General features: G+C 33.8%; 1 protein-coding gene across 2 annotated transcripts in view; it reads right to left on the bottom strand.

The window, feature by feature from the left end:
• The window catches only part of ASCC3 (activating signal cointegrator 1 complex subunit 3), a 267886-nt gene that overhangs the window by 191971 nt on the left and 63472 nt on the right, over positions 1-12443 (bottom strand). For both annotated transcript variants that reach the window (XM_027694522.1, XM_027694514.1), the window contains exons 9-10: positions 640-840; positions 40-180 (exon numbers count right to left, since the gene is read on the bottom strand). In XM_027694522.1, coding sequence (XP_027550323.1) covers positions 40-180; positions 640-840 — 342 coding nt within the window. The remainder of the gene's footprint in view (positions 1-39; positions 181-639; positions 841-12443) is intronic.

Below are 12443 nucleotides of genomic sequence, written 5' to 3'. Positions count from 1 at the left end.
ATATACACATAGAATAGTATTTTAAAATATTATGCATACCTGTGTTCGCAGAATTTCACCTTTTGACAGTTGCATATCACCAGTCAGCTCTTTCACAGTAATGCCTAGTGGTTCCAGACGCTTGTTGAAGTAATTTGTCATTTCGGCTGCCAAAGCCTTCATAGGAGCAACATACACAATCTGCACCAAAAGAACACTCACTTGATAAATGAGCAAACCCCACAACGTTGTTTGTTTCATGGCAACCATTACAAATCACAATTTATTGTGAAATATGATGCCAGGCGCTTACAGTGAAAAATCTTAATAGTGATATATGAAAAGCAGTTATCTTTGTTGGATAAGTGTGCAGCTGTTTAAAGGACAATGGATTTTGTTTATACAGCCTCATCGCTTTGAAAATTGGTTCTGCATCAAAGCTAAATGCATTTTCATAGCTTTTTACTCTCATAATAAGATTTTTAGAACACAAATAAGAATAGCTTTAACAATAATAAAGTAAATCAAAACTAGCTTTATCTTCAACTTGGAAAAGTGTAATATCCTTGAAAACATCCTGATTTCAGACTCCATGTATAACATATAATGGGCTTTACCTCACAAGTTAAAAAGCTGTTATTTGGTTCATTAAACTCCTACCTTAAACTCATCCTTTTTGATAACACCATGCTGGACATGCTGGCGAATTTCATGAAGGATTGTCAGCATGGCAATGTTAGTCTTCCCAGCTCCAGTGGGGGCGCAGATTAGCATATTCTCATTTGTGTTGTAGGCAGTCTCGAAAACTATAGACTGGATTCGGTTTAGTCTTTTCATGCCTTTAAAAGCAAGTTGTCCAATCTGTTAAAACAAAAAACATGTATATTCTGGATTTTTTTATACATTTATGTATATATGTGTGTGTGTGTGCCTATCTATACATACATTAATCGTAAGAAAAAGAACATATGGAAACCAAACTTAGGATACTTGTCTATCTATGTATTATTTCAAGTTTTTTTATTCTGAGGCTACCACTTCTACCCAACTCTCAAATATAAAATCCCTAAGGAAAACAAAATATAGTATACTATCTCACCATTTATTTTTTTTAGTCAAGAGTTTGATCAAAATGAATATACAGCAAAATATTGAGCTATTAATAATTAAACATCAGTAAAATAGCATTAATAAGAAAAGAACAATATCTTTAAATCTAAGATGACAAACTATGATTACTCTAATATAAGAAAAGGCAGCATTACACAGGAACTTGCTGAAGAAACAGACGATTAAAAGAATTATTTATCATTAATTTTGCACAATAAAGTTCAATTTTGCAAACAGATGCACAAATTCAGCACCAACTTTCTTTTGCTTCTGGTGAAATCTCCATCTTGCAACTGTTCATGTTCAGACCTCTCTCCAACAATATTTACAACAAGCTGCAGCTACCAAAAGGAGCATGAAACTTATATGTGGGGTCCTAAAAAAGCTTTGAGAATGTTTAAAAATCTAAATTAATACAGATAATACAGAAAATTATGGTTATTAGAGTTTAATGCGTATTTAAATCTTCAAAAGTACAAATAATCAATTATAAAAATACTTTCCTTCTCTCGGTCTCTCTAAAAAATGACATTTCTACGAGGAAAGAACCACTGTAGATAGACCGTTACAATTTCTGCATTTGTAGATTATAAAACCTTTGCAACTGAAGAACAGACCTTTAAGATATAAAATTAATTTTCTAATAAACTTACCTTTTCTTACTTACTTTTTACAGATTTTTAAAATAGACTGCAGAACACATAATTATTTCCTTTCTACAGATTTAATTACCTGCACTGCTTCTACTACAAAGCATGAAAGGTATCTTACTGATATTTTTGATTATTATAATTTTTACTTTAATTGTAGGAAACCACAAAAGTACAGTAAAGAACAGGCCTGAAAGCATCTTCTGAAAATCTCCTTTTCCATTATTCTGGGTGTTTTAATTAATTCATAGACATTTTCTATGGTAATAGCCCCTCCAATACCAAATAGTCTTTCCAGTGCCTTTCAATACTAAGCAAATTATTTGAGCAGGACTTAATTTATTACTCCTCAAGTAATGCAAGCTTAGGAATGAAGGCTTCATCAGCTATTTAAATAAAATACTTTATTTAATTTCGTGACAAACAACGTTAGGTCTATCATTTTACTGCAGCTTCCCAGTAGTAGCCTCATATACGAGGCTGAGATACAAAATATAAATTTAGGTTAATACACCAATTCCAAAATACTTGACAATTCCCTACTTTTAAATTTATAGGAATTCTGTACTTAATGATTAGGCAACTGTAGTTTTATTCTAGATTACTGTGAACATGAAAAAACTACGTTCACCGATATAGAAGTCAGTGAAAATGCTATGTAATCAACACACTATTTCTTTTTGAAAAATTTGCTTTTCAATTTAACAGTACCTTTGTATCAGCAAAGCTTTCGGGTTGAAAACTTCTTGTGGTACTCTTAAAAAGCAAGTACTACTCAAACCATAAATTCCATTTGCATTGACAAATCTCAAATATATCCAAATATCTGTTTTAAACTGGTAAGTGCCTTTGGTGAAGAGAAAAAAAAAGTATCTACTGCAAATACTTCATGTACTTTTAATCAAGTTTCTTCAATTTTTATTGGCTGAATTTCAGGATTATAATACTTTTCACTGTTAGTGTTCTAGCACAGTTTATTCTTCTTGCACGACTGCAATGAGGAAAGCTTATTTGTTTTGCACCAAGTTTTATATACATAATGTTCTAATATGTACTTGGTGTGTCAACTTCAAAATTCATTTCACCTTCATGAATGAGACTATTATAAAGTGTTAATGGGCTTCCCAGAGACCTGCTGATTACGTTGGTGCTATCAGGGTTCAATCAGCTATTTTTATGGCCTCCTTAGCCACCTTAGGTTTCTAATTTGCCTGTATTTCATTTTGAGATTTCTTGACAGGTCCTTGTAATTGGTTATATATGTCCTTTTCCCTCCCATTCCCTCTAGTTGGTTTTACAAGCTATTATAAACATCATATAAAGTTCACACTGATTAACACTATTTACAGTGTTTATTAATAAAGGATGTATAGAGAGAAACTCAAAAATACAACTAGTGATTACAGAATTGAACTAACAAAACACTACATTGCACAACATGCATATTATATAAAGAAGCGGGTTTTAAACAAAAGCAGAAGCATTGCTGTCCAAATGAAGTCCAGTGTAAGTATCTTCAGAATTAAATAACAGAAATTTTTCACAATCACATATTTGAATATGTATGGCTTTACACACATAGGTCACCTTACAGTTGCGTGGTTGTTAACACCCTTAAATATGTCCTTAAGTTATCTTAAACTACTGCCTGTAGGAATATATGGTTCCAGCTTCTCTTAAACTTTAAAAGTGTACAGTGTAAAACATCTTTTTCCTCTACATTTAGCAGAAATTACATATATTATAGCCCTAGACCATGCAATTCTAAGCAAAGATCCAGAAATATTCAGAAAAATAAAAATAATTTCCTGTTCTCTTTTCCCATTTAAAATACTAACACCAGGGATCAAGACTGACTTGGTAACTAGCAATAAACAAAAAGATGTTCCAGAAGAACCAGAGGAAGTTGCGTAACAAGCTAGAAAAATGGACCTCAGCTTGTTTTCTGGAAAGATGCTAAGCCTACTGAAACAGGATTAAGAGTGGAATAAAGATTAATTAAAAAATCAAATCCATAAAAGCCTGGTTAAAAACTAAAAATATTTTTTTTAATAATGGTATTCTGACCAGAATCTAAACTTTCATTCAACACACTATTAATTTGCAAGCACTGACAAACATTCAAAATCACAATACAGTCAATGCATAATATTCTTTGAACGTTAACTCTGCAGGAACATATTAAGGATTAAAAACCTCCAAGAGAAAGGAATTCCCGAGGAAAAAAGCATCCTAAGATTTCTTCAAACCAACTTCCCATTTGCTTGAAAAAATATAAAGAATACCTTTCCCCTAAATTGTATTTTATTCCAAACAGTAAGCAAAGTGCATAATCCAAAACCAGCAGTTTTTCCTGTAAAAATCAGTAAGGTAGCATACAGAAATGCAACAGTACGCTCAGAAGTTCCCAGATTCACAAAGGTACTAGAAGATCTGCTTTTTTAATTTGGCATTTGCACAAACTACCTATTTTGAAAGCTGAAAGCAATTTCCCCCCCCTCTAGCATATTAACATCAGTCAAGACTTCTACAGACCAATTCTTTTTCAGATAAATTAATGAAATCCCTTTTTGCTTAAAGAACTGGTAGCCACTGGATGGCAGAATGTGTTTTTTACTAAAAGTAAGATGCAACATTCTTCCGCTTTCTATTCCAAAGCTGATTTATCCCTAGAATTCAACAGAAACCATAGAAATTTTAAGCAGAACAGAATCTAAGTGCTATTCTCAACAAAGAGAATTTAATGCCTAAGATGGTGTCATTTTTACATAACATGAAGCAATGGGAAAGGCCACTGAGAAGCAATTCTTTACATAAACCAGATGATACTCAAGGCAGCTTCAGTGTGAATGTATAAACCCCCTGTTTTTACTTCAATAAGCTTTAAGATTCTTTCCCATGGAATTTATTGTTACAACTAATGCATTTATGAATAAATGAGATTATATCTAGTGAAGGTATTCTAAATTAGGCATTTCATTAAAAAGATATTTGTGTGTTGGTGCTCTAACAGCAATTTAAAAATAGGATAAAATTCGTTTAAGTCATTAAAGTAACATTCATGAATGAGTCCATACGATTCGGTCTGCAGGCAAGCTACACAAACTCAGAAACACAGCTGTTTTAGCAACACAGTAGTGACAGTGTCTACTCTAAGTAGCACAGGCCATCAGCACTTTAGACAGTTTTAGCCATGCAATTCATTAGCCAGACCTTGTAGTTCTACAGAGTTCAATAAATGCACAGAAGATACTAATTTTTTTCACAAGACCCACCTGTGACACCTGCTGTGGTCTCTATATGGTCTATAGCACTCTCCCTCACCCAAAACAAGAGAGTACTAATTGCAAGTTCCACTAAAAGCTGAGATCTTCTTTCACTCTCCAGATCACTTAATGCATTAGACTCATGGACAGAAACAGCTTGTCAGGTGCAATTAACCTCAGTATCACAATTTTTCACTTTGTGGCCCAATGTGCTTTAAAGTTAACTTCAAGGTACGATGCCAGCATTTTAGTGGCAGCTTCTATATTCAGTATTGCTGTGCACAGACAGAGCATAGTATCTCTTATCTAATCTACCCAGAAAAACTTTTAAAAAAATATAACCATGTTTAATTAGTAATTTATCCAGACAATATATTTGAATATTACGTCCCCTAGATACATGGACATTCCCTTTATACTCCTCATTCCAAAAGAGATTTTGTCCTGTCCACAATAATTTTTCCAGTTTTCATGTAATACTAGACAAATTTTCTCATTGTTTGAAATCAAGAAATGTTAGTCATCTATACTAATTTCCATAGCATGAGACCACCCAACCCAAATGTTCAATAATGACTTCTTCTGCCATAGCAGAACAAAGTAATAAGATTACTACCAATTTATCTTAGAGATAATCCACTGCACTCGTAAACAAAGGTCAAGATTTCAACATTTTCCCTGCTCATTGGCTTAATTTTAATGTAGATATATTTTATTCAAAGCACCTTATATATCTCAGGTGCGACAAATCCAATTCTGCAGTCAACTGTTCTGCTGCACTTTCAGTAAAAAAGGCAATTGATCTAACTAGTAATAGCATGACTTATCCATGCTTTTTTACAGAAAATCCAATCCAAAATTCAGGATACAAAGTTCTGATGTCCCTTGGCCTTACACATAAATAATCTCTAGGTCATGTTTCCCCTTTGCTGTACTTTAGAAAGTTGTTCATTAAAACATCTATCTATACATACTCATATACACACACAAATATATGTTTTAATATGTATGTTTATACACATACACATTTTAATAAATATATTCCCACTATCCTTTCAAATTATGAACATTTAGTAGTCCTCCCTGCTTTCTAATTATGCATCTATACACTGAAAGCACTTCTGTGCCAGTGTAAATCCTATTTTGTTACTGAAGGTACATGCAGAAATAAACATCAATGCTATACCTGGGGACTTTCACAGTTTCCCTCTCCTGATGATACTTTTCATATTCTGCTACTTCCATGAAAAAGTGGTAGCTCATGAGATTTAGGAACAAAAGTAAATAAAAATATAACCATATAACTAGCATAAAGGTAAAATTATTATTATATTATCTAAGAGAACTATTTAAGGATATAATTTCCTACCTGCCCCAAAGACTGAAATGTGTTCTTTCAAAGAGCACATATACATTTTAAGCAAAGGCTCATAACATGTAAAAGAAAAACTGCATGATGTTTGGATCTGCTCCATTTAGCACCAAATCATATCAGTGAGATTTTATTGGACTTAGGGGGACAATTTTTGCAGGAACAAGTAGCATACAAAAAGATATGAAAATTATACAAGCGTACCAAATAGAGCTTATGATTGGCTTTAGGCCATAGCCAGCACTACAGTTTCTTGAAGTAAGTACAAATTATGTCTCATCCAAACGGTAGTACCTGAAGAGTTATGTGCTATAAAGGAAGCTTGAAGTAAAATACATTAGATGCAAGTAACAAAAGGCACCAGAGAACCAGCAGCTGGTTTCAAAGCTGTATGTGCTACAAGTGACTAGACTAGAACTAAAAGCAATTCTTGCACGGTATGGGCTATCTATGTCACTATTAGCAGCAATCACAGAATCATTTAGTTTGGAGTTCACCTCACTTAGTTTGCCCCTCCGATCAAAGTTGGATCACCTACACCTGTGCACTTGTGTTTAACTACCAGCAAGGATGGAGACTCCACAGCCTTTCTGGGCAAGGCATAACAGTGTTTGACCACCTCACAGTAAAAAATTCATTTCGTGAGTTCAGATGAAATTTCATGTGTTTTAATTTGTGCCCATTGCCTCTGCTGCTGTCACTGAGCACCACAGATGGCTCCCTCTTTGTTAATCATTCTCACATCAGGTATTTGTATACACTTGTCAGATGCCTCCTGAGCCTCCTCTTCTCTAGCTCTTTCAGACTCTCCTCACATGAAAGATGCTCCAGTCCCTTACTTAGATTAAGAAGAAAGTACTAGAAATGACAGATAAGGAACCATAAGGATAAAATTATACCCTGACATCCTATAGAACACAGAATCGCAGCCCATATAAGACTTCTTCAAATGTTTTTTAATTTGAATTAAACATCATCTTTTAGAAAACTATGCAGTCTTGTTTATAAAATTATCACCACATTCACTGATCATTGTAGTAGATATTGAAGTAGCAGTAGCCATCAGAAACCAAGAAAATTTCCATACTTTCAAGTTATATTAGTGTCATTAAACTCAAACTGCAAAATTCTCCTACATTCTGACAGAGTACACACGAGTAAAAAAGTATCCCGAGGGAAAAAGTATATAAATATATATATATGTGTATAAATGTATTTTCATTATATATGAAAGGATCACCTGTGCTTGAAGTTACCATAACCCAAAAACTATGAAAATAATTACAATTTCATTTGGGTAATGTTGCTTCTAAATCCCAGTTAAACATTTCCTCTCCAGACTTCCAAACTTCACGTTTGCCAGAACACTTGAGCAATTATTTTACTCACTTAGTTCTCAGAAATGTCAAAATTCTGGACAGCTCATAACAATGAGTGCTCTTCAACAAACTCTCATTAAAGAAGAACCAGACTTTATACAGAGAAGTTCAGAACAATTCCATTAAAAAGCAAATTGCAGTGAAATCTAGTAGTATAGTACTCTCCAACCAACTATGGAAACATAGTCACTCCTTGAAAAAAACAGCCAGTGAAAAAAAATAAAAATCAAAGAATAAAAAGGGGGCTTTTTTGTTTGGTGTTTTTTTTTTTAATAATAAGTCCTACCCTCTGCTCTCTTGAAGAAAGAAGAAAGATCTATTCAAAATCAGAAGTTTTTAGGGAAAATATTTACCTTCATATATGACAGCTAAGAGTTTACACGCCTAAAGCAATTTCAAGAAAAATCCTTCTAAGTCTATAGATACATTGTCACCAACTTTATATGAAGTATTTTCTTGACGAATGACACTATACAAATAGTTATTTGTATAGTCAGCAGTCGTATCTTTTCTATAGACTTCTGAATTATTCAACCACTTGTTGTTGTATTAAAAATACAATATTGAAAAACACTTTCTCATTCAATGTATAGATTTAACTCAAAGACTTCCGCATGTATAGACCCCAAATCAGTTTGATGGAAATGACAGGACAGCACTGTAGCTCCAAGCTTTCACTGCTCTGAGTTAGAACACTGGAACAGCTTGGGGTATCTCCTCCCCTCACTGACAGAATTGTTTTGTGTTCCTCAGCCTAGTTATAATATGACAAAAGAATATAGACAGAGTGATTATACCCTCTGGTGACTTGATTTGAGGAAATGGATATCAAAGTGTTTCAGAAAGATTTTTCCATAAAAGCAACTATTTCTACAGCACAACAAATGTACATGAATTTTGGCATCCAAATAGACACACAGGCAAGATTCTGATTTCAGCAACACTATTTTAAACTTAAAAGTATCTGATGTCAAGAGAATTATTCCAGATTATAGCAATGAAATGGAGATCAGAATATAGCCTCCTCTTACAGCTTTCTGATGCCATTTGTGAATTACACACAAAAATTACCTTGAACTAATGCAGCCGAAGGAAAATTGGCAACAGTTGTGGCATTTCCTAATAACCTCAGAAGTTAAAATCTTATGAGGATAGAAGGATTTGAGTTTATTTGATCACATTTTATCCATATTAAATGTAACCAAAGTAAAAAAGCATTTCTTCCTCATAAAATTTAAGACTATCTTAATGCTGTGCAAAGCTAAGACCATGGGAGAGTCAAATACACAAATCTCTACAGATCTGAAAGCATTTTAAATGTTCTGGACTGCTGTGTATTGACATCTCCACTATCACTATCTCTTCGACTTTTCCAGATGCAGTAATGAGGAAACTGATGTTTATATGCCACAGCATATTATTCTTCAGGTTGTGGTGGTTTGTTTTTTTTTTGTTTTTTTTTTTTTAATTCAGAGAATGCTCTCATAATTTCTTACACTTGTATACAACTAAAACAGACTCCTAGTTATGCTGATGGCATATTGCTCTGGTAATATATTCCCCTGGGAAAACACAGTGTGTCCCTAAGAGTGGAAAAAAAATCATCACTGTTAGATTCACACTGACTCAAAAAGTAACTGTAATAAAAGTGTTAATACAGAAAACCCTTTCCTAGTTGTTCAAGAATACTGACACTGCAATACAAAGGGAGAAACCCAACAAAAAATAAGGAAAGACAAAGACATGGAGAAAACAACTATATAAGTACTGGCCATTGTTGAAAAGAAAAGTTAGTCTACTAACATGAAGCATAAAAACTGAAGCCCATTTTTGTAACCAAAAGTAGCTAACTTTTCCCAAGTAAAGAGATTATGATATGATATGATATGATATGATATGATATGATAAGAAGTACACACAAACTACTTTTTCAAAATTCTTGTATGAATTGCCATTTCTGAACTAGTTGGAAGAATTTAGAAACAACTGCATCATATCAAAAGAGATTTGATTTATTTTTCCTTCTATATTCTTGTTGCAGTTTTGAAAGAATATGTCAATACTAACATAAAAAAATATTTCTAAGCAGTAAGTTGTGTTGATGAGGGCACTCATCTTGAAAAACATGTGGGCTACTGCAACTAGCCTAGACAGATAACTGGAAAATTTAGAAGAGATAGAGAATAGTGACAGAAGACAGCAAATAATTTTTGGCCAAACCTCAAAAATAGTGACAATGAGGAAGACACGAGACATCAGACAAAAGGCATCAAAGTCCTAACCCTCCCATTTCACACAAACTTATGTGAATGGATGAGGTATTGCTCAGAATAAAGACACAAAACTTTCTCAAGGACTGTATCTGGGCATTTGCATTCATCAATTCTCAGGATTTAGATTAATGGAAAATTAAGACACTTCAAACTACAGAATCAAAAAAATGAAAAAGCTGATGAAGAAGATAGTTTTTATGCTGTAAATCATGGCTAGGCTTCGCGAACGAAGATTTAGGGAGGGCTCGACCCACGTTTGTTACAAGCGCGCTGGTGGCTAAAGAGGCCAATATGAGATAGACACGTCTGCTTGCAAAAGGCACGGCAGAAAGACTCCTTAAGTGGTATATTCTGCAAGGCACGATTCTTTCTGCATTGTCTTTTCTCCTCAAGAGTGATCCTGTGTGGGTTTTCTCATACATTGTAAATAGCACTACAGATTTAACAAAGCTTTCACACGTACTTTGAAAAGGATACGTAGTGCAGGTTACACCTCAACCAGACTTTTTGTTTCCATAGAATCACATAATCACAGAATGGGTAAAGTTGGAAGGGACCACAGTGGGTCATCTGGTCCAGCTTCCTTGCTCAAGCAGAGTTTCCTAGAGCACATTGCACAGAATTGCATCCAGACGGTTCTTGAGTATCTGCAGTGAGGAGGTTCTACAACCTCTCTGGGCAATCTGTTCCAATGCTCAGTTACAGTAAAGAAGTTCTTCCTCATATTTAGATGGAAGTTCCTGTGCATCAGTTTCTGCCCATTGCCTCTTGTCCTATCGCTTGCCACCACTGAGAAAAGCCTGGTTCCATCCTCCTGACACCCTCCCTTCAGATACTTGTATACATTGAGGAGATCCCCTCTCAGTTGTCTTTATCGTTTTGCTCCTATAATAGCTATTAATACACAAAACAGTCTTTTTTTTTTCTGATGTAAGCAAATTATTGATGGAAAAATTGAGAAGCTTTCTTATTTAAATGACAATATTTGAAAACAAGACAGAAAATCTCTATCTAAGGAGTGTGCATGGCAGAGAGACAGTCTTCCATTTAGCAGTCCAGAAGAACAAAGGTCCACAGGTGTCAAAAGCAAGGAGAAGAAGTCTCAGAAACACAGAAAATTAACTCCAACATAGTCTCAGATGACTCAGAAAAAATCCCCATCCTTTTCAGATTCAGGGAATACAGCAGAGAGGTAGGAATATTTGAACCTAAGTTTCCTTCATTATATTATGCTTTATGATAAGCAATTCCTATGAAAGACTAAATAAAATCATCTTCCTCTATATTTTAAGGCAAATAAAAAGTTCTTTTTCTCTTCTTCTGATTAATTCCCAACAAGCTACAGAAGAAAGAAATGGTTTCTATTATTGCCGTTGTTATAAGTATAATTATTATTATTATTATATAAGGCCTATTTATTTATTAATATGAAAACTAAAAATAACTCCACTCTTATTTGATATGTCCAGTTCCAAGATTAAGTGGCAGCATAATTTCAATTTTCCAATTAGAATTCAGAAAAATTGTTTTGTTAGAATAAGATACAAAACACACACAAAAACTGTTTCTAGCTTTAAAAGACTTGATGTTAATTTTTGCTCCCTATTGTTCTGCCGACTCAAACAATTAGTCTTAGAAAGTTTAAAAGTTCCACTTTATTATCAGTTACTGTGTGCTCTTGAGGTTAATGGAAACTGCAAGTCTGAGCTGAACAGGCCATCAGTTATAAAGTCAATCTTTTAGTCATATAGCTCCTCTATCCCAAAATCTTTTAAAAACATTTAAAACTATTTGGTGATTTCTAACTGAATCCCTTGATGAGCCGTTTCAGTCCCATTTCTGTCACTGAAAGACTCAGGACATTCTTATCAAGCATAAGAGATTCATGTCTCAAGAAGCACTCTGAAACTTGTGCTAATTAAAGACAAACATTAAAGTCAGACAAACTTTATTATGACTAAAATATTTTGAGGGAGAGTTAATCTTTTAAATGTTACAGCATATGAGAATTAGCATACACGTCCCTCATCTTTGAAAATTCTCACTTTGAGATTACATTTCTTAAAAATGGAAAACAATTTTGGTCTTCAGTATAATTTTAACTAGAATTTAAAATACTATCCTGTATTTCACTTTAAATGAAAACCAAATACTCCTAAGAATGAAAGCCTGCCTTCAGGTATGCTATCAAAGTAAAGCAGACTACTGCATTCTTCCACACTCGTAATATGAAATTCCACTGAGAAATGGCTATTCCCTGAACAGGATGCAGCAGAAGCACATTATTCACTCTCCAGTCTTAATTATCAAAACGACTAGAACTACTTTGAGTTGTTTTAATTAAAACTTTACAGATCTCTGCATGTGCTTTATACCAAAAGTCTATATTCAGTCAATGACATAAATGTGACTCC

This window comes from Neopelma chrysocephalum, unplaced genomic scaffold (genome assembly GCF_003984885.1).
Source record: "Neopelma chrysocephalum unplaced genomic scaffold, ASM398488v2 Primary Assembly neopelma1_23b, whole genome shotgun sequence".
In the NCBI taxonomy this organism is placed as follows: Eukaryota; Metazoa; Chordata; class Aves; order Passeriformes; family Pipridae; genus Neopelma; species Neopelma chrysocephalum.
The sequence above is the reverse complement of the archived record's forward strand: the minus strand, read 5'-3'. Positions and strand labels throughout refer to the sequence as shown.